At 60.2% G+C, this 22,953-nt stretch overlaps 1 protein-coding gene across 2 annotated transcripts; it reads left to right on the top strand.

Annotated features, from left to right (window-relative positions):
• Positions 1-5,047: 5,047 nt before the first annotated feature.
• On the top strand, positions 5,048-13,873 carry Eef1a2 (eukaryotic translation elongation factor 1 alpha 2). Of its 2 annotated transcripts, none has more exons than XM_076852110.2 (8): positions 5,048-5,301; positions 6,574-6,723; positions 8,448-8,627; positions 9,111-9,407; positions 10,767-10,917; positions 12,178-12,434; positions 13,087-13,321; positions 13,731-13,873. In XM_076852110.2, exons 2-8 carry the CDS (start codon positions 6,580-6,582, stop codon positions 13,856-13,858), a joined length of 1,392 nt encoding a protein of 463 aa, XP_076708225.1. In that variant the 5' UTR covers positions 5,048-5,301; positions 6,574-6,579; the 3' UTR covers positions 13,859-13,873. The 2 variants fall into 2 exon arrangements, with proteins under 2 accessions (XP_076708225.1, XP_076708224.1); XM_076852109.2 differs by having other exon boundaries at positions 5,049-5,301; positions 6,508-6,723.
• Positions 13,874-22,953: the final 9,080 nt, after the last annotated feature.

Genomic DNA, 22,953 nt, shown 5'->3' with positions numbered 1-22,953 from the left:
CCAGCTCCTGGCCACTGGCCCCCATAGGCCTTCTGACCTGGCAGGGCCTTCACGGCCCACTCTGCAGCACAGTCCTGAGAATGGAGTGGTGGTCCCCACTGCTTCCGCGTTCCATGGGCAGACTGGCCACAGGCTCCCTCTGCACCCAGGCAAGGAGACCACTCTAGGTGGTCCGCAGGTCCACCTCAGGTTGTGTCCAGTGAGGGTGGAGGAGATCCGAATCCAGAAGACAGGAAGTTCTGGGTAGCAGCTTACCCAGTCAGCGAGGGGAGGACATTGGCTCTCAGCTATCCACGGGGCCCCTCAGAGACTGCAGGAGAGACCAGGGCAGAGCTCCTGCAGAACGAGGCCCACCAAGCGGGAGAGTAGGTCTGCACAGGCCCAGGAGAGGACGAGGAACAGGAGCCCCGGTGTCCACAGCGGTCTCTACTCTCCAGTCTGTGAAGGGGGAGGAAACGCCACCAGCGGTGGCAGAGAAAGGCCTGCCCGGGCTGCATCCGAAGCGGAAGGCTGCGTTAGAGCCGAGAGGCGATGAGATGCCCCCGATTCTACCCCTGGGGATAAGCCCGACACCCCTGCACGGTGACACACACGAGGGCTGGTGGCAGGTCTGCTGTGGTGACTCGGACCTGGAAGTGGGTGATGCACAGCCACGAGAGCAAGCCAGTGCTGCTCCATGGGACACAGGGTCGCCACCAGCAGATGCCACTGGCAGACACATGGAACGTTTGATTTAGACCTGGCATGTCTCCACAGGCCACATGTTCCAGGGTGGCAGGACTGGGAGGCGGGACCCCAGCCCCTTTGCTCTCTGCTTCCTGGCCACGAGGTGGACACCATGTCTTTGTGTCCTCCGTGATGTCACGCCCTGGACCCTGGGCCTTCCCAATGAGCCAGAGCCCCTTTTCTTCTCACCTTCGTGCTCCGTGTGTTGGATACAAAGCCACTAGGGTGCCTGTGGGAGGAGCCAGAGGTCGCAGGCTGCTGCTCCACTCCTAGGACAGCTGACGGTGGCTGGACACCACGGTGGGCTGCAACCAGGGCTGGGGGCATGCTCACAGGGCATGAGGGCATGTTCCCATCCTAGTAACTCAGCAAGTGCAGCTGCCCAGGTACCCTCTGGCGTGCTCACCCAGGATGCCAAAGGGCAAAAGCCCCCTCGCGTTCCTGGTCCTCTCCCTGCCGCGGCTCAGTCTCCCACTCTTGGTACTGTGGGGAAGCCTTCCAGGGCGGGAAAGCTCTGGGTCTTCCCACAGATGAGGGGGATGCACCCAGGCAGCTGACTCAGGAGCTCATCCTGGCTGCTGGAGGCCAGTTACCCCTGCTGCATCCCAGCTGACTGTGGAGGGCAGCTCTTAGAAAGGAGTGAAGAGGGCCTGCAGTGGCCAAGCTACTTCTGGGTCATGTCCTACCTCAAGAGACTTCACCTCTCCTGGAAACTGTTCCAGGCCTACAGTCAGAGACTGACCTCTCCCCCTAGGTCCCTGGGAGGAAGCCCTAGGGGACCCACCTGGACTTCTCTGTCCTGTGCTGCTCCACAAGGAAACACAGCTGTTGCCCTCTCCCCTCCCTTCTGTGCAGGGTCCAGAGGAGACTGAAGGGCAGTGGGCCTGCAGATGCTCCTAGAACTCCTGTCTCTGGACACTGGAGGGTACAGCAGCCCTGCTCCACCCTGAGGCTGCCCTGCACAGGCCAAGAGGGCCAACCCTCCCCAGTCAGTGGGTGCCTCGGTTTGGCCTCCCAGGCCATGGTGGGCTGAGTGGGGACCACGCCGAAGCCCAGTGGAGACTCCTGCCGGGGAGGACAGACAGTGCCCTGAGGGGTGCACTCCTCCCCAGGGCTGGCCTGCGCTCACATGGCAAAGGCCCCTGCAGCGCTGGGCTTCCCCACACTGAGCTTTGGGGTGGCGTGTCTGGGGGGCCCTGGCTGGTCTGGCTGCTCTGTGAGTGGCCCCTCCTGGCCCAGCTCTTCTGATTTGGGAAGACATGACCTTGCTTTGAGGAGGGAACCCCAGAGCCAGAAGCTCTTCTCTCCCATGGAGACAGTTTAATCTGCTGCCTCAAAGGTCTGTTCAGTCCCCTGGGTGCCCCGCCCTGAAGCTGGCCACAGGGGAGGGCCTTGTCCCAGGGGCTGTCCCGGATCCTACTGCCCAGCCTGGCTGGTGGATGACAGGCTCCGTGCCCAGGGACTAGAGGTATGCAGACAGGCTGAAGCCAGGGGCGCCCCAGCCTGACCCACCTTGCCCCCCAGCCCACCTGCGCTGTCTTCTGGGCTCAGCCGTCCGGCTTGCAGCCTCCACCTGCCGGGCAGTGACTCCCAGAGTGCTGGCCTGGCCACGGCCGTGAGCAGCACATGCCAGGTGGTTTGCTATGCACTCTGGGCTATTCTTATCCTGACAGTGATGTCACCAGCAGCCAATGGGAGGCAGGTTTATTTCCAGGGCCGACAGATTGATAATGGTTAATTTTAGCTGGGTCTTCATTGCCGAGAGGCTCCTGAAACCTCAGCCAGCGAGGAGGGGGCAGCCTGTGCCTCTCCAACAGCTCGAGGATGGGCTTCAGGCTCCCAGAGGGGCTGAGTAGGGCAGGGCCTGTCCCTTTTCCTTCTATTTTGCTCCCCAGAAGCAGCCCTGGTAGCCCTGGCCCTCCTGGCCTGCCCTTCCCCCACCCTTGGCTGCTCCCCACGGCCACTGTGACCAGTGACTCAGATACAGAAGGAGGGCTACTGAGGGGCCTGAGGCTGGCTTGGGGCAGGGACAGGGGAAGCACAGTCCATGCCATAGGGCTTCTGTCTGGTAGTCACAGTGGTCTGACTCAGGCCTTCTGAGCACCTACTGCAGTGTGACCTGGAATAGGATCTTAGCCTCTCTGGCCCAGATACCTCATGGGTTCACAGAGTCCTGAGGCCTGCCTTGCAGCCCTTACCCCACAGGCGAGAGCGATCAGGACTTGGAGATGGCTGTTCTATTTGGCATGTGATGGAGTTACTCAGCACTGCTCAGTTCCTGGTGGGCCAAGGGCTGCTGACCATTCAGAAGTTAGGGTATGTCTTTGTCTTAGTCTGGTGCTATAACAGAGTTCCTGAGACCAGGTGATTTATAAAAGACAGAGATTTGCTTCTCACCCTCTGAGTGAGTCTGAGATCAAGGTGTGAACATCAGATCAGGCCTTCTTGCTGTGTCATCTCATGGAAGGAGAAGCAAGAGCAGAGGAAGACCCCCCCCCTCAAGCCCTTCTCACAGTGGACCCCTCCCAAAGGCCACCTTCTAGCTGTGCTGCTCTGGTCAAGTTTCCAGCCCTAAACCTGGCACCCAGAGGCAGTAGCGGCTATGGGAGTTGTCCGGTGCTACTCTGAGGCCAGCAGCTGCTCAGTGCTGCCAGTGTGGGCAGGCGCTCAGCACCATGAGCCTGACGTTGCAGTTACCTTGTGTAGACCCCCTTTCTGTGCATTCTGAACATCTCCAGTGCCCGTGGGGGCTCGTGGCGCCCTGCAGGACTGTACAGCTGCATGTCCTGGAGACCCTGGGGGACCCCTGGCCTACTCCCCTGGAGTCAGTGCTCAGGTATTTTGGGGAGGGTGCCATGTCCTGCCACTCTGGCCATGGCCTTGAGCCATTCCAGGCCTGCTACTCCCCAGAAACACACAGTAAGAGCAGTGGCTCAGACCCTAGCCGGGGCCCTCTGAGGCTGAGGGCAGCCCAGAAGCCTGCATGCTGACAGCATCCCAGGGCCCTCTACCCCTTTGTGTGGCCCAGCCAGCCTGCAGAGCCCTAAGCCCGCCTAGTCTTCAGGCAGGAAGGGGGCATGGAATAGAGAGACTGGCAGGGCGGGCGGGCAGGAGGTCTCGCTGTCTGCCAGGCGTTTATTTTTAATTCCTGGCTCCCAACAGACAATATCAGCAGCACTCGGAAGTGTCCGGTCATCTGAGAGAGCAACCCTGACTCAGGCCAGTGTGAGCCCTCCCCTGCTGGAGGACCCTCCCCACCAGCTGGGGAACCAGCCTTCACCTTTACTTCTTCTTCACACTGCCTGCTCCAGCGCCTCACCAGACCTCACCCAGCTGGAGGCACTGGGCCCTGGTCTGGACCTGCCTTGTCTAGACCCAGTGGACATTCACTGGGACAGAGGGGACGGGCATAGAGTGCTGTCACTCACTCCTCTCCCAAGACCCCCTTGCTGTGAGCCTGTCTTCCCAGCCCCTGCAGTGACAAAGACCCCAGTCAGACGGGGATGGGGTGGCAGCCTGGGGGTGAGGGTGAGAAAGAAAACGCAAATGCCTGGGTGAGATGATCAGATGGACGTCTTCACATGAAGAGGCGGTCACTTCCTCTCCTTAAAGCCCAAGTGGATACCCATACCTGGCCATGACCTCAAGGACTCAGTCTTACAGGGCCAGGAAGGAGGGGCAGACCGGCTGTGGGGGCCTAAGGCTGTCTGGGCTTGCTGCCCACTGCCTGGTGCTGTCTGCCTCCCTTGCCCTCGGAGCGGCTTTCAAGGGAAGCACATCCGGGGAACAGGGACCAGGTGGAAAAAGGCTCTTCCCCGGGTCTCAGAGGGAGGAGTTTCTGGGCTGGGCCTGCTGAAGGAGCCTCCTGCTCAGGGGGCCATGCCAAGCCCATGTGGTCAGGCTCCTGGGACAGAGGTCCCCCCAGTGGGCCAGCACACCCAGGCCCACCACATCAAAGGTGCCCCTCAGAACGGGACTTCGTTAGTTCCTTGGGCCTCAATCATGAGCAGGGCTGCGGGGCTGGAGACATACAGACCCCGACCTGACGTGTGGCCTCAGCATCCCGCCTCCCCTCCGCCACCTGCGGCCCACGTCCCCGTGTTCCTCCTCCTCCTCCGCCTGGACGTGTTTAAACACTGGAAGAGCCTTTCTCCGCTCTCCAGCCGCGGGTCTCCGGTCACCGCCCCCCGCCCGCGCCCCTGGCGGTTCCTCCCGGCCCTCTCCTTGCCTGCCCCTCCCTTTCTGGCTCCCGCTCCCAGCCCCCAGCTCTCCGCGCGCCGCGCTCCCTGTTTCTCCCTCCCCGCCCGCGCTCGCTCGGGTGCGTCTTTGCCGCTGGCTCCTCGCTGCACCCTGAGTCCGCGCCGCGCCCGCCCGCGCGTGCGTGGGTGCGCGGCCCCTGCATCCCGCTTCCCTCGCGCCCGCCCGGCCCCGCCCTCCCCCCGCCGGTACCGCATTGCCGTACTGCAGGGGCGCAGTGCATTGCGCCCGCACCGTCAATAGGTGGACCCCCTCCTGGAGAGATAAAACCGCCGGCGCCGCCGCCGCCAGTCCCTCTGGCTGAGACCTCGGCTCCGGGTAAGGACGCTCGGTCTGGGTGCCCGGCTTCGCCCCAGCTTTCCGCAGAGGGACCCCTCCCTGGGGACCGGTCTTGGGGCCGAGAGGGGCCGGCACGGCGTCCGGCGAGCTGCGCAGCTAGACTAGGGGCTACCCGCCCGCTGCAGCGGGATCCACACGGGTGTACCCCGAGGGCTGCCGGGCGGTGGGTCCCCGCGGCACTTGTTTACGCGGCGGCGGCCACCGTCTCCTGGGCCGCGCGGCCGCCCTGCCGCCGTGACCTTGGGGCCCTGAGCGGCCGAGACTAAGGTTCTTGGGGCTAGGGACTCTGCCGGCGCCGCGCGATGCGCCCGAACAGGGCGCGGGGTTGGCAAGACCTGGGGTCTCACGGCCCCACCCGGCGGAGTGCCACCCCTAGGCACCTGTGTTCCTGCCCTTTCCCCCTCTTGCCTCCGGTCCCCTTCCTGGGCTACCTGGGCTCCCCGGGTGAACTCTGGGACCTCTCTGGGGCTGAGACCCAGCGCAGGGACCAGAAGGAAGTTGGGGAGGGTGGGGGGCCCTGGTGCCCCTGTTGGGCTGAGGGCATCCCTGCAGCATTTGCTGAGCTTGGGGGGTGCCCTTTCTTTTCTCATCAGAGCAGCACCCCGCTCCTGCTGTGCCCCCTGCCCAGGTCTGGGGGAGGCCTGGGCTATTCTGGGCCCTACCTGGGCACCACATCTGTCTCCCAATGCCAGCCTGCAGGCAGGGACAGAGAAAGATGGCGCCCTCCCTCCGAGGAGGGGAGTGTGGGTGCTGACCATCTCTCCCCCGTGGCAGCAGGTGGGGGTGGGGTGCAATGTCCCTGGCTGGGGCGGGCAGCATCTAGGAGGACGGGAGGACAGGGCACTGGAGAGCCAGGCAGGGTGACTCATCACCAGCTCTGGGCTGCTCGTGGGGCACCTCCAACCCGCTGTTTCTTGCTGTCAGATGGGGTTAACCTCTCGGTAATGCGCGCTGACACCCAGACATGTACAGCAAATTGGACCATTTTGGCTAATGTGTGGGGTGGGGGGAGCACATGGTCTGTGATCAACTGGGTCAGGCTGCGCTTGGGAGGTGGGGGTCTTGGCCTGGGCTTCAGGGCAAGGATTGAGGGTGGGGTGTGCTCACAACCTGTGCCCGTACACTGTCTCTGCTGGCTCCCTCTGCACCTCTCCATCACCTGCTCCCCCCTCACTGACCCCACAGAATCCCTGCTCAACACCCAATCGCCCTGAGCCAGAGCCCCAATCGTGCCAGCCCCTCTCCCACTAGGGCAAAATGGGCAAGGAGAAGACGCACATCAACATCGTGGTCATTGGCCATGTGGACTCAGGCAAGTCCACCACAACAGGCCACCTCATCTACAAATGCGGGGGCATTGACAAGAGGACCATTGAGAAGTTTGAGAAGGAGGCGGCTGAGGTGAGCTCTAGCCTCCCCCCCCCATGGCTCCTGGGTGGCAGTTGAGCCTGGTTCCCTGACTCCTGGGTGTCTGGGTCAGTTTTCCTCCTTCAGAGCAATGGGCACACGTGTCTCTGGGGGCCATATGGGATTTGACAGCAGTGTGGGGGTGAACGGGGTCAACCTCTCTCAGAATGTGCTCGGTGGGGGTGGTATTGAGCTGCCAGGTCTGCCGCATGGCAAATGAGAAGTGTCCTTTCCGCCCTGCAGGGTCCAGGACAGGGCTCTGTACTCTGCCACAGTGGGCCAGGGCTAGAGGGCCCCTGAGCCTTGTCCCCTTGTCCCCCAGGGGCAAGGCTGGGGCTGGAGGTGGTGCTGCCCTCGGTTGTCCCAGGATTGGGCAGGACTCAGGGCTGCTATTAATAGCTGATTGACGGGCAGTGTGCCTGCCAGCTCCATTTTATTGTGCTGGGCTGTGCAGTCTGCCTGTCCAGGGTGTTGTCCTGGGGTGGGGGTCCTGGTGGCCTACAGAGGATGAAAGGGGCCAATTGGTTGCCTTCTTTCTTTGTGGCTGAGACCTGTGGGTGGGAAGTGGCCATAAATGGGGGCCTGTTCTCTGCCACCATCCCCTCCCCCTGAGCTCTGGGAGAAGCCCACTTGGGAGGGCCTGGGGGAGGGTCTGAAGAACCGGGAGGATGCTCACCTGGCACCCGGATGAGGGGGCCTTGGGAGGGCCTGGGGAGCCTGTGAGGACCCTGGGAGGACCTGGGGGCCCTGGAGAACTTGGGAGGGTGCTCAGCTGCACCCGGATGAGGGGCTGTGGCAGGGCTGGGCCAGGGGCAGCCAGTGTCCTGGGCTGAACCCTGCCTGAGTGGTGGTGGGGTACCCTGCATACTGTCACCCCAATATACATCACTCTACTTGGGATGGTGAGGGGAAGGGACCAAGGGGCTGAAGGACCCCTGGGTCAGCTCCCAGATGGGGCCTAGTCCTGTCTAGGGGAGCCCCTCCAGGCGAGACAGCCTCCCTGGCGGGCAGAGGCCTGTCCCTGTGAGGACCGGGCAGGAGCCGGGCCCAGCTGGGTGACAGCTGCACCTTGGCCCAGGTTGTGGGGTCCCCTAGCCCCAGTACCCAGGTGTTTGCAGACAGTGGCCAGCCTTGCTCCTGGGGGAAGGCCCTGCTTCTTTGCTCAGGGGGGAGGGAGGCACCTCAGAGCCCTCTGGGAGATTTCATTTGCCATAGAAAGAGCTGGAAAGACAAGCCTTCCTGGCAACCTCCTCTGATTTCTGTTAAACACACAGGCGTGAGCGCGCGCGCTCACACACACACGCACACACACACAGGGATTTTCACACTGAGGTTTTCAAACCCAGTGGTGTTATTGGTCTCTGACTTTGAAGGGGTGGGTCCCCCAGCTTCAGATGCAGGGGTGCTCTTTGCTGAGGAGGGGGTTCATTGCGGCTGGCAGGTTCCAAGCCCTTGCGCCACCTGCTGGTGGACACTGGCCATTTGGGAAGCGGTGAGAGGAGGGCCCTGGGAGGCATTGTGTGGACACTTGGCAGGGCAAGGTAGGGTGTGGGTGTCACCAGAGAGGGGGTGCCAGAGTCCCAGGGCCCAATGGGGAGTAAGGGGCAAGAGCCCTACTCCTGCTTCTCAATGCTGCTCCCAGGACCCAGGGCAGCCCTGGCCAGGGACGGTGACCCTGAGTCTTGGGCCCTGTCCTGAGCTGTGTGCCTGCCCTCCAGATGGGCAAGGGCTCCTTCAAGTATGCCTGGGTGCTGGACAAGTTGAAGGCAGAGAGGGAGCGTGGCATCACCATCGACATCTCGCTCTGGAAGTTTGAGACCACTAAATACTACATTACCATCATTGATGCCCCAGGCCATCGCGACTTCATCAAAAACATGATCACCGGCACCTCCCAGGTTGGTGGGGCGAGGGAAACTGGGGACATGGGGGCATGGAGTGGACCCTTGTCACCACTTGCCCCACCTGGCACGGAGTCCCCAAGAACTGAGTCAGTACTCTGCACTTAGCTAGGTGGGTGCCTGCAAGGATACCAGCCAGAGGGGACAGCTGGTGTGCCCTTCATAGACATGCAGATGTAGAGACCAGGATGGGGACAGCTAGAGGTGGGCAGCACTGCACATGATTAGACTGGACAACCGGACATTCCTGGTGTATTCACACAGACAGGTGGGGGAACAGGACTGGAGGCTGAGTGACTTCTCAGGGGACACACAGGTGGTGGAGCCAGTGCCCAAACCTGTGTCTGCTTGACTTGGCCTGATGGGGGAGACTCCCCTGCCCCTGATGAGAGACCCCCCCAGGTTCCTCCCCCAGGACCTGCTCAGGCCCATCCCAGTTAGGGCAGGGCCAGAGGCTCACTATCCCCACCTGCTGGGCAGGCGGACTGCGCGGTGCTGATCGTGGCTGCAGGTGTGGGCGAATTTGAGGCGGGCATCTCCAAGAACGGGCAGACCCGAGAGCACGCACTGCTGGCCTACACCCTGGGGGTGAAGCAGCTCATTGTGGGCGTCAACAAGATGGACTCCACGGAGCCCGCCTATAGCGAGAAGCGCTACGACGAGATTGTTAAGGAGGTCAGCGCCTACATCAAGAAGATCGGCTACAACCCAGCCACGGTGCCCTTCGTACCCATCTCTGGCTGGCATGGAGACAACATGCTGGAGCCTTCACCCAACGTGAGTGCCATCTGGCTGTCCTGCCCAGAGCCCAGAGCATCAGGATGCTGGGCCAGGTAGATGAGGGCTGAGCAGGGACATCAGAGGGCCCGTCCCCAGCTTCCCTCAGTCCAGCTTGCTTTCCCTGAGCACTGGAATGGTGGACACCAGCCTCCTGGGGAGGTCATGGCCTGTTATCAGGGTCCAGAGTTCTGCCTCTCCTGTTCAACCTCTCCATGAGTCCATCAGAGGCAGCTGAGGTTCCTTCTCTGGCTAGGGAAGGACCCCCAAGCCAACCCTGCAGGGGCAGTGGCTCATGTGTCTGGTTTCCAGGATCCCATCACAGAGGGGTTAATTTCCATATCCCCCTGGAACACTTTCCTGGCCCTGCACAACTTGCAGGGTCAGCAGGGATGCAGAACCCCCCTGGGGTCTGGAGTGAGGTTGGGCTTTTGGCAGTGTGCTTATTCCTGGGCTGGTGGGGAAGGCCGAATGCTGGCTCTTGACTGGTCATCTGGGAAGCTGAGGCCCAGGGCCTCAGCCTTGTCAGAGACAGTTTTGGAACCTGGGACTGTACTCCTAGGACTCTGTCCAGCCAGAGGAGATCCCTGTCCTAAAAGGGCAGCCACTTGGTTGTGGCCAGCTCTGTAGCCACCTCAATTGAGAGAGTTAGTGTAGAGCTAGACCTGGGGGGACAGCGAGGTTGTCTTGGACCAGCTGTGTGGAGTGCAGAGCCCATGGCCCAGGAACGTAGCTGGGCAGGAAGGGGCTGCTCCCCACCTCTCTTTCCAGGCTGAGCACCATACCCATGGGCGGGTTCCCTGGTGGCATTGGTGATGGGTGAGTGACCTGTCCAAGGACTCTGTCCTGCACTGCCCACAGGCCTGAGGTGTAATAGGATCTAAGGAGGCCAGAAGAGGCTCCGTGGCAGGGAGGGCTTTCAGCCTACCTCTGGAGAGGCCCCTGAGCTTGGAGATAACATGGTGACCAGCAGAGCTTCTGGGGCTGGGGCCAAGTCTGGACTCTGTCCCTAGCCTGGCCAGCATGGGAGGTCAGGCTGGGGTCTGTTCAGCGTCAGGAGCATTGCCACCGAGTCTGGGCCATTAAGGGGCCTTTTCTCAGTGCTCCTCCCTCTTTCCTAAGAGAAGTTTGTCCAGGGTCTCTGTGGGTTGGGAATGTGGGCTGGGGGTTGGGGGAGATGACAAGGAGATCAGCACCTGGAGGGGCACAGAGCAGTTTAGTGGCAAGAGTCAGGTACCAGCTGCCTGGGGGAGGGCCACTCCCCAGGCAGAAGCCACTTCTAGTTCTGGGGCCCTGGAGGCCAAGGGCCTGTGGTCTGCAAGTGATTGGAGTGAATGGAGCCTCCCTGCCCCCGCCCAGATGCCGTGGTTCAAGGGCTGGAAAGTGGAGCGCAAGGAGGGGAACGCAAGCGGCGTGTCCCTGCTCGAGGCCCTGGACACCATCCTGCCCCCCACACGCCCCACGGACAAGCCCCTGCGCCTGCCTCTGCAGGACGTGTACAAGATTGGCGGTGAGTGAGGCTGCTGTGCTGCCCCACAGCTCCCCTGCAGGCCTCATCACTCCTGCCTGCCAGAACAGGGCCCCAGCTGTCCCACTCCTTTCCCACAGTGCATTCTGGGGGACTGTCCATCCCCTCCGTCCGCCTTCTGTCTACTCACTGTCCTGTCTACTTGTTGACGCATCCTCTCCTCCCACACACCCCACCCAGACACCCATCTGCCCAGCGCTTGCCAGGGTCTCCCTCCCTCCAGGGAAGTGCTTAGCACTGTGCCAGGAACTGGTAGCATAAGTAGGAACACAGAGATGACCCCCTCTTCACCCAGGATGACTGTCTCATGGGACACAGTCCTCCTCTAGGATTGAGAAACACAGGCCATGGAGTGCAATGGAAAACATGGTGCACACCTGCAGTCCTGCCTCTTGGGAGGTTGAGGCAAGAGGATCGCGGGCTCCAGGCCAGCCTGGGCAACTCAGCCTAACCTTGAGACTCTGTCTCAAAACTAAAATCAAAAAGCCTGGGATGTGGCTCTTGCCCAGCATCCATGAGGCTCTGGGTTCCATCCCAGCCCTGCAAAAACAAACCAGCGAACAAAAAGACGAGAGCCCCCAAAGGGAGAATGGTGGGTCCTCCTGGCTAGGGCCTGTGGCCGAGGTGGTGTGAGTGCCACCTCTTCACACAGAGGGAAGCCACCAGCCTCAGGCCCCAGCATATGGAGGCCACAGAGCCTCTGTCCATCACAGCCCAGGGAGGGTGGAGAGTCCCCAACCCTGGAGGAGACAAGAAAGTCTCAGCAGCCATGCAGGTGTTAGCAGCCTGTGAGAAATGCTGGGGTACAGATGCCCCTTAGTGACAGAGACCAGCAACAGTACGGTGGAGCCCACGCAGGGCCACGGGTCGATGGATAGAGCAGTCCCAGAGCTGGTCCATGCCTTGCTCTGGTGCTGTAATCTGGGGGCCACAAGGAGGGGTCCTCAGAAAGAGGAGGCTCCTGTGTTGACGCTGAAGGAATCCCTTCCTCTCCTCCTCTTTGCCCCTCCCTGTCTTTGAGTCCTTGGGACCTTTTTCTCCAGTTTCAGGTTTCCCTAATGGGGTCAGGCAGCCGCTGCTTCTGCTGAACCTCAGTGTTAGCCTTGCCTTGGGTCTGCTCCCCAGATCCCTCCACATGGCCCGAGCACGCAGCCCAAGCTGTGTCTCCAGGGTCTCTGCCCACAAGTCTCACCTTCCCAACTCCTCCCTGCTGCCCCTCACAGCCCCCTCCTCTTGGCCCAGGCATAGGCACTGTGCCCGTGGGCCGAGTGGAGACGGGCATCCTTCGGCCGGGCATGGTGGTGACCTTCGCACCAGTGAACATCACCACGGAGGTGAAGTCGGTGGAGATGCACCATGAGGCGCTCAGCGAGGCCCTGCCTGGTGACAACGTCGGCTTCAACGTGAAGAATGTGTCCGTCAAGGACATCCGCCGTGGCAATGTGTGTGGGGACAGCAAGTCTGACCCCCCTCAGGAGGCTGCACAGTTCACCTCCCAGGTCAGTAGCTTTGTTGGGGTCTGGGGCCTTTCCTGCCCAGGACAGCAGCAGGGCTGTCCTGGGGGAGGTGGCTGGCAGCACTCAACCTGAGGCCTGGGAGAAGACAGCCCCTCCTTCAGCTGCAGGCCACCCAGGCTGGACTCTTGTCACTCAATGCAGTCCTCATCTGCTGGCCACAGCAGCTGAGAGGTCCAGCCAGTGAGGCCTACTTTTGTCCTGAGAGACATTTTTATCAACTCACTGCCTCAAATGTCCCCATAATGCTCTGTTCTCCTCAGTGTCCTGGCATTCTTTGACTGCCTCTTCATGTGGGTCACCTCTTTACTAGGAGTAGTGGAAACACAGTAGTCAGGTCCAGTTTTGCCACAACGTCCAGGCTGTGGCTGGGGTTTGCAGCATTGGTGTTGGCTGGCTCCTCCAAAAATCTAGTCATCAGTTCACTTCAGGGTTTGCCCCTGTTCAGTGAGGATGCTGGTGTCCAGGTCTGGAAGTGGGAGTCCTGTGGCATGGGCTTCCTTCATGGTTAGCAACCCTGGCCTAGAACCTGGGAGATGAGCTCTGTGATGGAGCCCCCACCCAGCGCTGCCCTCCCCAGTGGTCCCTGGGAGCCAGGCTCCAGACATGCTTCATGCTGGTTGCAACTGTGCCTCAGGTCATCATCCTGAACCATCCAGGGCAGATCAGCGCCGGCTACTCGCCGGTCATTGACTGCCACACAGCCCATATCGCCTGCAAGTTTGCCGAGTTGAAGGAAAAGATTGACCGTCGTTCTGGCAAAAAGCTGGAGGACAATCCCAAGTCCCTCAAGTCCGGCGATGCAGCCATTGTGGAGATGGTGCCTGGGAAGCCCATGTGTGTGGAGAGCTTCTCGCAGTACCCACCTCTAGGTGAGAAGGATGTTTGAGGAAGGTGCAGCCATCAGGTGACCCCTATCCCCACTGAGGGCAGAGATGGCTGGGTGGGGTACAGTGGGCCTACTTCTTTATCAGAGTCCTTTGCTGAGGTTAAGCGCAGAGGCTACTAGGAGACAGGGGTCTGTGTGTCACCAGGCAGGCCTGATGGTAATTCTGATGAAGGCAGCTGGCCCGAGGTCTACAGTCAGACTTAGTGACCGCCCAACAGTATGACCTGGCCCGTCCCCAGGGCCAGCGGCCCTATGCAGGGATGCCAGGCTGAGGCCGCTTGTTTACTAAGAGGCTGCGGTCCTCGCTCAGAGGGGGCTTCGCGCGCCCAGTGCGCCTGCGCGCTGCATCCCAGCCTGGGGCGGAGCCGCTGCTCACGCGCTCCTTTCCGCAGGCCGCTTCGCGGTGCGCGACATGCGGCAGACGGTGGCCGTGGGCGTCATCAAGAACGTGGAGAAGAAGAGCGGCGGCGCCGGCAAGGTCACCAAGTCGGCGCAGAAGGCGCAGAAGGCCGGCAAGTGAAGCGCGGGCGCCCGCGGCGCGGCCCTCCCCGGCGGCGCCGCGCCCCGCCCCCGGCCCCGGCCCCGCCCCCGGCGCGGGCCCGCCGCCCCGCCCCCCCGCCAGGCGCACGTCTGCACCTCCGCTTGTAAGAGGCTCTGCGTCAGCGACTGGATGCTCGCCATCAAGGTCCAGTGGAAGTTCTTCAAGAGGAAAGGCCCCCGGCTTCCTCCAGCGTCGCCGCGCTCAGTGCCCGTTCCCCAATAAACGGAGCGACCCGAGCCGTGTGCGCCTGCTGCTGGGGCCCTGCGCTCGCCCGTCACGCCCCGTCGTCCTGCCGGCCCCCTCCCCCGCCGCCAGGTGACCTGGCCAGCTGTCCTGAGCTATGCAGGGTGGCTGGTGGGGCCTGGCCGAGGCGGGCAGCTGGCCTGGGTAGTCCAGGGGTTGGAGGTTGCTCACCATACAGGGCTTGAGTGCTTGGGGTCTGAGGATGGATGAGAGCGAGATTCCTTCCCCACGTGTGCTATATCCGTCACTCCAGTTCCAGGGCTCCCCTTCCTCCTGGCACCCACGGCTGGAGCCAGCACAATGTCCATGCTGTCTCTGGTACTGGGAGTGCAGGAACTGCCCTGGCAGCCAGGAAGACAGTGACCTGTCAGTGAGATTAGGGGCTTTGAGTCCTCACCAGTGTCCCTGGTCCATCTGAGCAAAATGTGCCCTGACTTTGGTCAGCAAGGACAGGGAAGTGGCAGGACAGCTTTGTCCATCCATCCCTGCTCCAGGACCTGTTCTTGACGATGTGGATGGACACCAGATGGGGAGTGAGCAGATTCCTTTAGCTGGGCTCACAGTGCCAGGGCTGGAGTCTCCCCAGGGTCCCAGGCTGTCCTGCCCACAGTAGTACTGAACTGTGCGGGTTTCCTGAGGGTGAGCAGGCAGGCCACCCCTAAGGACCCAGAGTTTTAGTCTCCCAGGGCCACTGTGCAAATGACTGGTCACATGATGTGCTTTCTGGAGGTCAGCCAGAGGCAGCACTGGGGAGCAGAGGTGTGGCCCATGGCTGTGCCCCTTGCTTCTCGCCTCTCCCAGCTTCCATGGCTGCAGTCACACCTGGTTGTGGCTGAGTCACTGTCTCTGGGGTCATGTGAATTCTTCTGTCGGTGTCAAGTCTCTTCATAAGGGACCTATGACTGCACTTGGGGCACCCCTGGACAACCCAGGCTGACCTCCCATCCCCAAATCCTCACCTGAATCACATTTGCAAAGTTCTTTCTTGCACACACAGTTGTGATCACCAGGTCCCAGAGTCAGGTCCATGGTACCTTGGGCAGGGGTGGAAATGGCTCAAGAGAGGAACAGCCCAGTGGGCAGTGAGGAGCCCAGTCCAGGGGCACCCTCCATGGGTGAGCCCCTCAACACCTGATGAAGGAAGAGCAAGAGGATGACCCAGAAGCTAGGCAGCAGTGTGATTTGGGAGCCAGGTCCCCAGGACTGTGCTGGCCACCTCCAAGAGAGAGGGCCAGGCTAGTGGGTACAGGATGCTCAGTCAAAGCTGAACTGCAGATGAGCCCCAAATCATTTTTAGTAGAGTATTTGGGACCTATTTAAACTAAAAGGTTTTTGTTGTGTATCTGAAATTCTTATTTGACCGAGTATCCTGTATTTTTTCTGGGGACCCTACTAAAGGACACCAGGGGTTTTCCAAGGGACCCCAACCTATCTTGGGGCTTTCCTGGACCACCACTGTTGGTGGGTGGGACTTAGTGTGACCCCGCAGAGCCTGTTGGCCCCAGAAGTTGTCCTTACACACTTTACCACTTGGCCCTGTTAGAACTGGGGTCGACCTGGGGAAACTTGTCAGCCTGATGACAGCCAGGATGAGTGTAAGAAAGAGCCCCTGCCTGGAGGTGAAGGAAGCCCCTAGGTAGAGACCCTGAGGGGCTGTGAGGTCCCCTCATCCTCCTGTTCCTGGTTGCTGTTGCAAATTCATGTCCTCTGGGAACCCTTCTCACTCAGATGCTATAGGTCAGCCAGGGTTATGTTCTCTGCCCCGTTATGTTCATTCTGCTGGCCAGCAGGCTGGGCTGGGGCTGCATTGTCCCCCACCAGGAATGCTGGGCATATTCCTGGGGTGGGAAAGGGCATATCCTGATGGTCCAGAAGGCAGGCCTAAGGACAGAGGTGGGGACGCATCTCATTATTCCCTTCAGAGTTCTTGGGAGGGATCATCTTGGCTGGGGGGGGGGGTTCTCTAAGCCCTGGGCCCCCTTTTGGGGTGGGTGATGGAGGCAGACCCAGGAAGGGCCTAGAAGGCTCTGGGCCTTTCTGCAGCCCTGGTGCCAGGTCAGAAGGGACCTCCGAGGTGGGGGTGGGCAGAGCTGAAGGAAACAGAAGTCTGGGCTGAGCTCCTGGCATCTCTCAGGTGCCAAGCCCATTATCAACTCTGCAGAGGGCAGGGGCTTGGCCTGCACTAGGCAGGAGCCCTGGCCCTCTGGGGAGTTGCTGGAACTGCCACGCTTAAGCAGAAGTGCTTCTGAGAGGGCAGGGGACACTGGCCACATATCAGGTCTGAGAGGCAAAGATGGCTGAGATGTGCTTGCCAGTTACAGGGAAGGCATGGTGTTGGCATGAGGTGACCACACAGTGACCAGCATCCTTCTGATACCTCTGCTGCTGCCTAAGCTGGGGCTGAGATGGAGGCAAATTTGGGTGGGACCTAGGAGGCAGGCACCGCATTGAGCCAGTGGGGGGGAGCAGGGAGGGGAGAGAGCCCACAGGGGCTCAGACAGCCCCCTGGACATCATTTTGGGGAGCCCATTGGGCAGCCAGGTAGGTGGTGGTGAGGTGAGGCAAATCACCAGAGCTCAGTGCCCTGGGTTGCAGTTTGGCTTAGGGACCCCCAAGCCAGAGGAGGCCCAGCTGGCAGCCACTGGGGTCCTGCTTCAAATCTAAGGCAGCTGACCTCAGAGTAGCACCTAAGGTCAGGGATTGGGGTGGAACAGAGGCCAGAGGGACTCCACCTTGTGCTAGGTTAGTGGAGACAAGGACTTCGGCCACCTGCACTTTGGACACTTCTGAAAACCCTCACAGTGGTGGCCAGCAGTCCTGCAGGATCTGTCTCCTGGCCTGTCCCCTGGGGGCCTCCAGCTGCCTTCTGAAATCTGGGCAGGAGAGGCCTCCCTGTCCTCCCCAGGCTCCTGGGGTACTCCTGGCAGTGACAGTGCTGTGCCCAAACACAGCTTCTGGGCCCCCTCCAAGGGGCTGAGCCTCATGGCCGCTGTGACCCCAGCCTTGGGACTTGGGTTTCTCATGCTGAGACTATGGGAATGACTGTCCTCCCGATAGTTGTGTCCCCTCCTGTTGCCTTGTAGTGGCTCTCAGAGAGGGACTATAGGCATGTAGGATTAGCGCCTGTCCCACGTGTGTTGTGTGGACCTGGGTGTCTGTGTGCGAGTGGCCAGGTGAAGAACAGTGCACACCTGTGAGGACTGGGGGGCTAGGGGAGTACTGGGGGGTTGTCTCAGAGCCCTTGGAAGCCAGGACAGGGCCTCTGTGCACATGTGTATATGCATGCGTGTGTGTCCCTGTGCACACATGTCTCTGTGTGCTCTAGCTCTGCTGTGCCACTGGCTGCTGAAGTCAGACTGAGTTGCTGGGTGGTTGGACCTGGGCAGCACTGGGCAGTTCCTATCCTGTAGCCATGCAGGGAGAACTAGCAGGGTAGTGGGTGGGACTGGTAGGCACATGAGCCTCAAAGCGGCTCCCAACTCTGGTGGTTGGGTGTCCTCTTGTGAGATGGTCAGTGAGGGACCAGGACTGGCTCCTGGGAGCTGTGAGGTGTTGCTCACTTCTGGCTTCATTTGCCAGTCCTGCTGTCTCACTTTGGGAGTCAGGTGGGGAGGAGAAAGGAGAGGGCCCTGGTATCAGTGAGGCCAGATGTGGCATGGGACTGACAGCCACTGGTGTGGAGTCAGCCAGTGTGGCAGCTCAGCATTCCTGCTTGGGCCAGGGTTGGCCCATGGGGACCCTAAGGCAAGGAAACCAGAAGGAAATGAGAGAGGGTCACTTTCTCCTTGTCCTCTGTCCACTGCCCCCCAAGTCGAGCAGCAGGAGGAAGGAAAAAGAAGGAACCCTTTGCTCCTGGCTGCAGTTATGGAGAAGGCCAACATGGTGCCAGGAGTCAGGCTCCTCTCCCCGCTCTGGGCCCTCGACTCAGCTCACTGTTACTGAGGACTGAGGAGGGCAGCAGCTCCCAAGGTCTGCATCTCCTACAGGGTATGGGCTGGAGCCAGAACTGGGGTGCAGTGGGGCAGAGCTCTGGGGATGGAGATGGAGGGGCCGGTGGGTCAGGAGCAGCCTTGGGCTGGGCTGGTGCTAACTTTGAGCTGATGGACAAGGATTCCTGTCTCAGATGCCCCCCCGCCCCCGGCTCTGGTTGAGGTTCACTGCCACTGCTTTTTGAAGTTGGGCCAAGCCAGTCAGCTGGGTTCAGGGTTCAGTGGTCTAGAAGGTGGGGGTGCTGCACGTAGCACAGGAGGGAGTCTAGAAGGTGGGGGTGGTGTGCATGGCACTGGGTGGGGCTGTGAAGTTTCTCCTCCATCTCCTGGTCCTGAGTACACCTTTTACTCTTGGGGCTGAGGAAAGGCCAAATGGGGTTCCATAGGCCTTCAGGGCTGGGCCCTGGGTTTGGTGGCTCTCTCCTGTGCCTGCCATTAGGGTGCCTCCACCTGACACCATGGCTGCCCTGGGACCTCTTGCCTCTCCTCTTTTCTCCGTGTGTCTCCCAAAGCCCAAGGTCTGCATTTCGAGGAGGAGGCAGGCGGAGCACGGTGGCAGCGGCAGTGGGTTCGTTTATTTTTACTTCCAGGCTTATGTAATGCCTCTTCCTGCAAGGCCCGCTCTAGTGCTGCATGAGCCCTACCCCACGCCTCCATCACAGTGATCCATTTCTCAGGTAAAGGAACTGAGGTACAGAGAAATCCGCCTCAGCCAAGGTCACGTGTGAATCAAACTCAACATTATGAAACAGGAACAGCTCCACTGCCCTGAGGCAGCCCGAGGCAGCACCCCCATGAGGCTACCAACTCGGGAGCCACGCTCTCTAGGGTGACCTCTCACTTGGCCCTCCTCACACTGGACGCAGATGCCTGCCTGCCCTACGCCCCTCCTGGGCACCTTACCCGTCTGGCTCCAGCTTCTTTCCATGAAGATTCCTACCTCTTGGCTTGGGTGTTCTCAGGAGTTACTGGGAGGAAATCTGTTCACTGAGGCCATTCACTGCTAGGCTGTGCATGCTACGACAGGTGTGTGCATCTTAAGAAAGGGCGTAGTTAGCTTCCATATCTTAATATCTCAGCTGGGTGACTCTGTAGGGTGGGGAGGGCGTCCTGTCACACAGGATGTTGAGCAGCACCCCTGTCCGCTACCCACTGGATGCCCAGAGGACCTACCCCCAAGTCTTGACAACCAGGTAGATTTCTAGCCATTGCCAGATGTCCCCTGGAGTAGAACTGGCCTGGTATGGACGACTAGCCTACATGGACATCATCTCCAGGGGGTCGGCAGCAGGAGTGACCAGGTGGAGACTGGTAGGGGTCGAGGCAGGCCATCGGGCATAGGGACAGACACAGTTCTCTCTTCAGGTGGGACCTTGGGAAGGCCTAAGAGGAGGAGGGTGTGTGGCCGCAGGGAGGGAGGTCTGCTGTGTCCTGCTTCCTGCTGCTGAGAGCTGGATGTGGCTGGGCTACTTCCCCAGCTGGTCCGGGAGGCATGTGGTGAATCTGCTGCTCAGAGGGGTACCGTGAGGTTCCCTCCGAGGTGCCGAGGAGGAACCCTGGGAGGTATCCCTCACAGTTCTGGTGCACAAGTCTGAGGGCGAGGTCCCGAGGCTGGATCGGGTGAGGTTGGCCTCCAGGCTTGCTGACCCTTCTTGTGGCCTTGAGTGGCAGACAGCAGAGAGAGAGAGGGCGCAGACCCCTTCCTGGGGCTCTACCTCACGGGCCACTCCCCCACAGGGCCCACCTCCTGCCATCACTTGGGTCAGGACTTCAACAGATGAGTTTTGGGGACACAAACATTGAGTCCAGTGCAGGATCTGGACAGTGACCCAGACAAGCCCATGGCATCTGCCCCCAGGCTGTACTTTGTGACCTGGAAGACAAGCTGCTGGAGGCTGGAACGGAGTCCTCGAGTTGGCTGGGGAAGCTGCCCAGCAAGGCCCTGGGCTCCTGACGTGTCCCTGTCTTGCTGCTCAGCCTATCTGAATTATTTGCCTGTTGTGGCATGTGGTGACCTTGTCCAGGGTGAGGGCCTGGGTGGGGGCAGGAACTCTGACAGCCCCTGGGCCCTGCCTCAGGCTGGCTGGCTTTCTGCCCACGGCCTGCAGGACGTTTGGCCAAGTAATGAGCTCCATGAGCCTGGGCGGGCAGCCAGGGCATAGATGTCCACAGCCTGTGCGTGGGCAGGCAGCTGACCACTCTGCCAGCAGGAGACTGTCTCCACGTCCCTGAGTTCTAGCTGCCCACATCCTCCCAGGGTCTACCCAGCAGCCCTCAGCCACACCAGTGCTGGGCCTCTCATCATCCATGGTGACAGAGGCTCTGGGTGACATCAGCCCAGGTCAAAGTGGCAGTTCCTGTGAGTTGCCTGCTGAGCCCCTCTTGTGGGCTGGGCTGCACTTCAAGGGCTCCTCTGTGGTGGAGGCTAGCTCTACACAACCACATACCTGGAAGATGGAGCTGGGTAGGGGGTGCCCACGCTGTCCACCCCAGACCAGGAGAGGCAGCAGCATTCTGGGCAGAGGGATGCGTCCATGAAAGCCTGCCCACTGGCGAGAGGGGCACCAGGTGGGTGGGAGCCAGGGGCAGAGGTCGGAAGGGTCCAGAGCTGTGCGGGTTGCATCTTGCAGGCAAGTGGCTGTGGTCTGGAAAGCGTTCAGGTAGCGTCAAAGTGCCAGGGAACTGCACAAGGGTCTGGGTCACGCCTGCAGAGCCACAGGCCTCTGTGTCCTCACATTTTATCTGCAGCAAAACGGGGACAGTTTTACAGCTGCTTCTGTCTGGAGGTATGGGAAAGGCAGGCACATGGGTGCCAGGTGTGAAACTCTGGATCACCACCGACAAGATGGGTTTCAGGATGAGGGCCACTGTGGGGAATGCCCTGTGGGAAGCTCCATCCCAGGACACTCCCAGGGCCATCCTAACCCTATGCTGTCTCCAGCTGCCACTGACAATAGGTCTCTGACAGTCAGGTATTGGCAGGTCCATTCCCTTGCTCTACCACATTAGCTGGTTTGCCGGGGGGCTGCGGAACTTGTTTAGAGCTCTAGTCCTTTTAAAAAAACTGTAAATTAAATTTCTATTGATTTTAGTCAATAAGCATTAGTGTGAGATATTTACACTCCCCCCCCCCCCCCCCGCCGCCCGTCCCCAGACACACAGCCTTTCCTCCTCCTTGGAGGAAAACTCTTGTCCAGGTGGGGGACTGGGCCTCTCTGCCCAGGAGGGCACTTCCTGTGGTCCAAGCTGTAGGATTGTAACAATAGCAGCCCTGGCCAGGCTCAGCCGTGAGAACCTGTCCCTTCTCGTTCTCCAGAGTTAGTCTTGTTTCTGGGCTGGTGAGTCTGCTCCAGCTGCTCCTCTGACACCCAGGGCCGTGGCTCTCCTTTTCTTCTGGGAGGAGACAGAGTGGGGACTGAAGTGAAGTGGGAAACTACTTCTCAGTGTTGAGTGTGCTGTTGTCTGTGCAGGTCATTGGCCCACAGGACTCAGGTGGCCGGACACCTGGTGTGGCTGCCATCCCTGTGACAGCAAGGGCCTCCTTGTGGGGTGGTGCTGAGGCACTTTCTCCTGCACACAGTCTACGGAAACTCCCTGGGTTCTCTCCCTTGGTGTGCTGCAGCTAGGCTCCTGGGACAGCTGACCCACCGACTTCCTCTGTGCTCCATGTCTGCCAGGCCAGAGTCCTGACTTCCAGGGTTTCATATCAGCCTGAGCAGCAGCAGAGCAGTGGGTTTGGGGGAGGTAGCGGGCCTGCCCCTACCTGCACCATGAGGAGAGGGAGGCTCACCACGCAGCCTCTCCAAGGAGGAATGATCCAGATGCGCTTCAATTTGACTTCCACCATAAGCAGCCACAATATCAACCCATCTCAGGTCCCTGTCTGTGCCAGGCTGTGGGGGACACTGGGCAAGATAGGCGCAAGCCAGGGACAGCTCGGCTGGGTGGCAGGTGGTCATAGCCTCTACTGGTACATTTCATGATGGGGAAAGAAGGTACAGGAAGGATCTGTGAGCTGCTGGCATTTGCTATGGCAGTAGTAACGTCCATGGTCCACCTTCTTTGGCTGCTGAGTGCAGTTCAGTGAGGTGAGGACAGGAGGAGTCCCACCGCTGCCTGCTCAGAGGAGAAGGCACGAGGCAAGGGCTGGGCTTGGAAGGTTCTGGGAGACTGGGCAGCATCCGAGGTGCTGAAAGGACAGCGCCTGGCTTGGCTGCAGGGCCTCCCGCCTGCTGCTGGCAAGCGCTCTCTGCCAGCAGGAGTGGGGCGTCCTGAATTGGAATCTCTGAACTCTTCTGCTCTGGAATTCTGTCGATGCAGTCTTGGCAAAGATGGATTGAACCTGAAAGCTTTCCCCATCTTCTTCTTCTTCTTCTTTTTTTTTTTTTTTTTTAAGTTTCATCATAAGATAAAACACCTTATTATTATTTTTTTAAAAACCTGTGTTTTATTTGTTTTTATGTGGTGCTGAGGATAAAAACCCAGTGCCTCACACATGCCAGGCAGGCGCTCTACCTCTGAGCCATAACCCAGCCCTCCATCTATTTTTAAATGAAGTGGAATTCCTGTTGCATGCATGAAATTTTCCCTAACTGGGAGCTTCTGTGACCCTGTTCACTGGGTACAGGTTGGGGGACATGGTGGTGGGCACTGCCAAGAATGTAAGGCACAGCATTTTGAAGACATAAATGATCAATGAGCCAGTGTGTTGAAGGACACCCTAAATGGAGGAGACAAAGGATTCCAAGTCTTGCTACAGGGTTCACTTTCTGGAACCTTCTGAGATGCAGCAAAGCTGTTGGTGCAGACACCATTGGTGGAGAAGACCACAGACGGCTGTGG

This window comes from Callospermophilus lateralis, chromosome 3 (genome assembly GCF_048772815.1).
Source record: "Callospermophilus lateralis isolate mCalLat2 chromosome 3, mCalLat2.hap1, whole genome shotgun sequence".
Taxonomy (NCBI): domain Eukaryota; kingdom Metazoa; phylum Chordata; class Mammalia; order Rodentia; family Sciuridae; genus Callospermophilus; species Callospermophilus lateralis.
This window is presented reverse-complemented; position numbering and strand designations above follow the sequence as displayed.

What these genes read in the sequence shown, in the direction of transcription:
- Eef1a2 (XM_076852110.2), top strand. Translation starts at nt 6,580, where the DNA reads ATGGGCAAGGAGAAGACGCACATCAACATCGTGGTCATTGGCCATGTG. An exon ending in TTGAGAAGGAGGCGGCTGAG is followed by an intron (nt 6,724 to 8,447) that starts GTGAGCTCTAGC and finishes CCTGCCCTCCAG; the next exon opens with ATGGGCAAGGGCTCCTTCAA. An exon ending in CTCGCAGTACCCACCTCTAG is followed by an intron (nt 13,322 to 13,730) that starts GTGAGAAGGATG and finishes TCCTTTCCGCAG; the next exon opens with GCCGCTTCGCGGTGCGCGAC.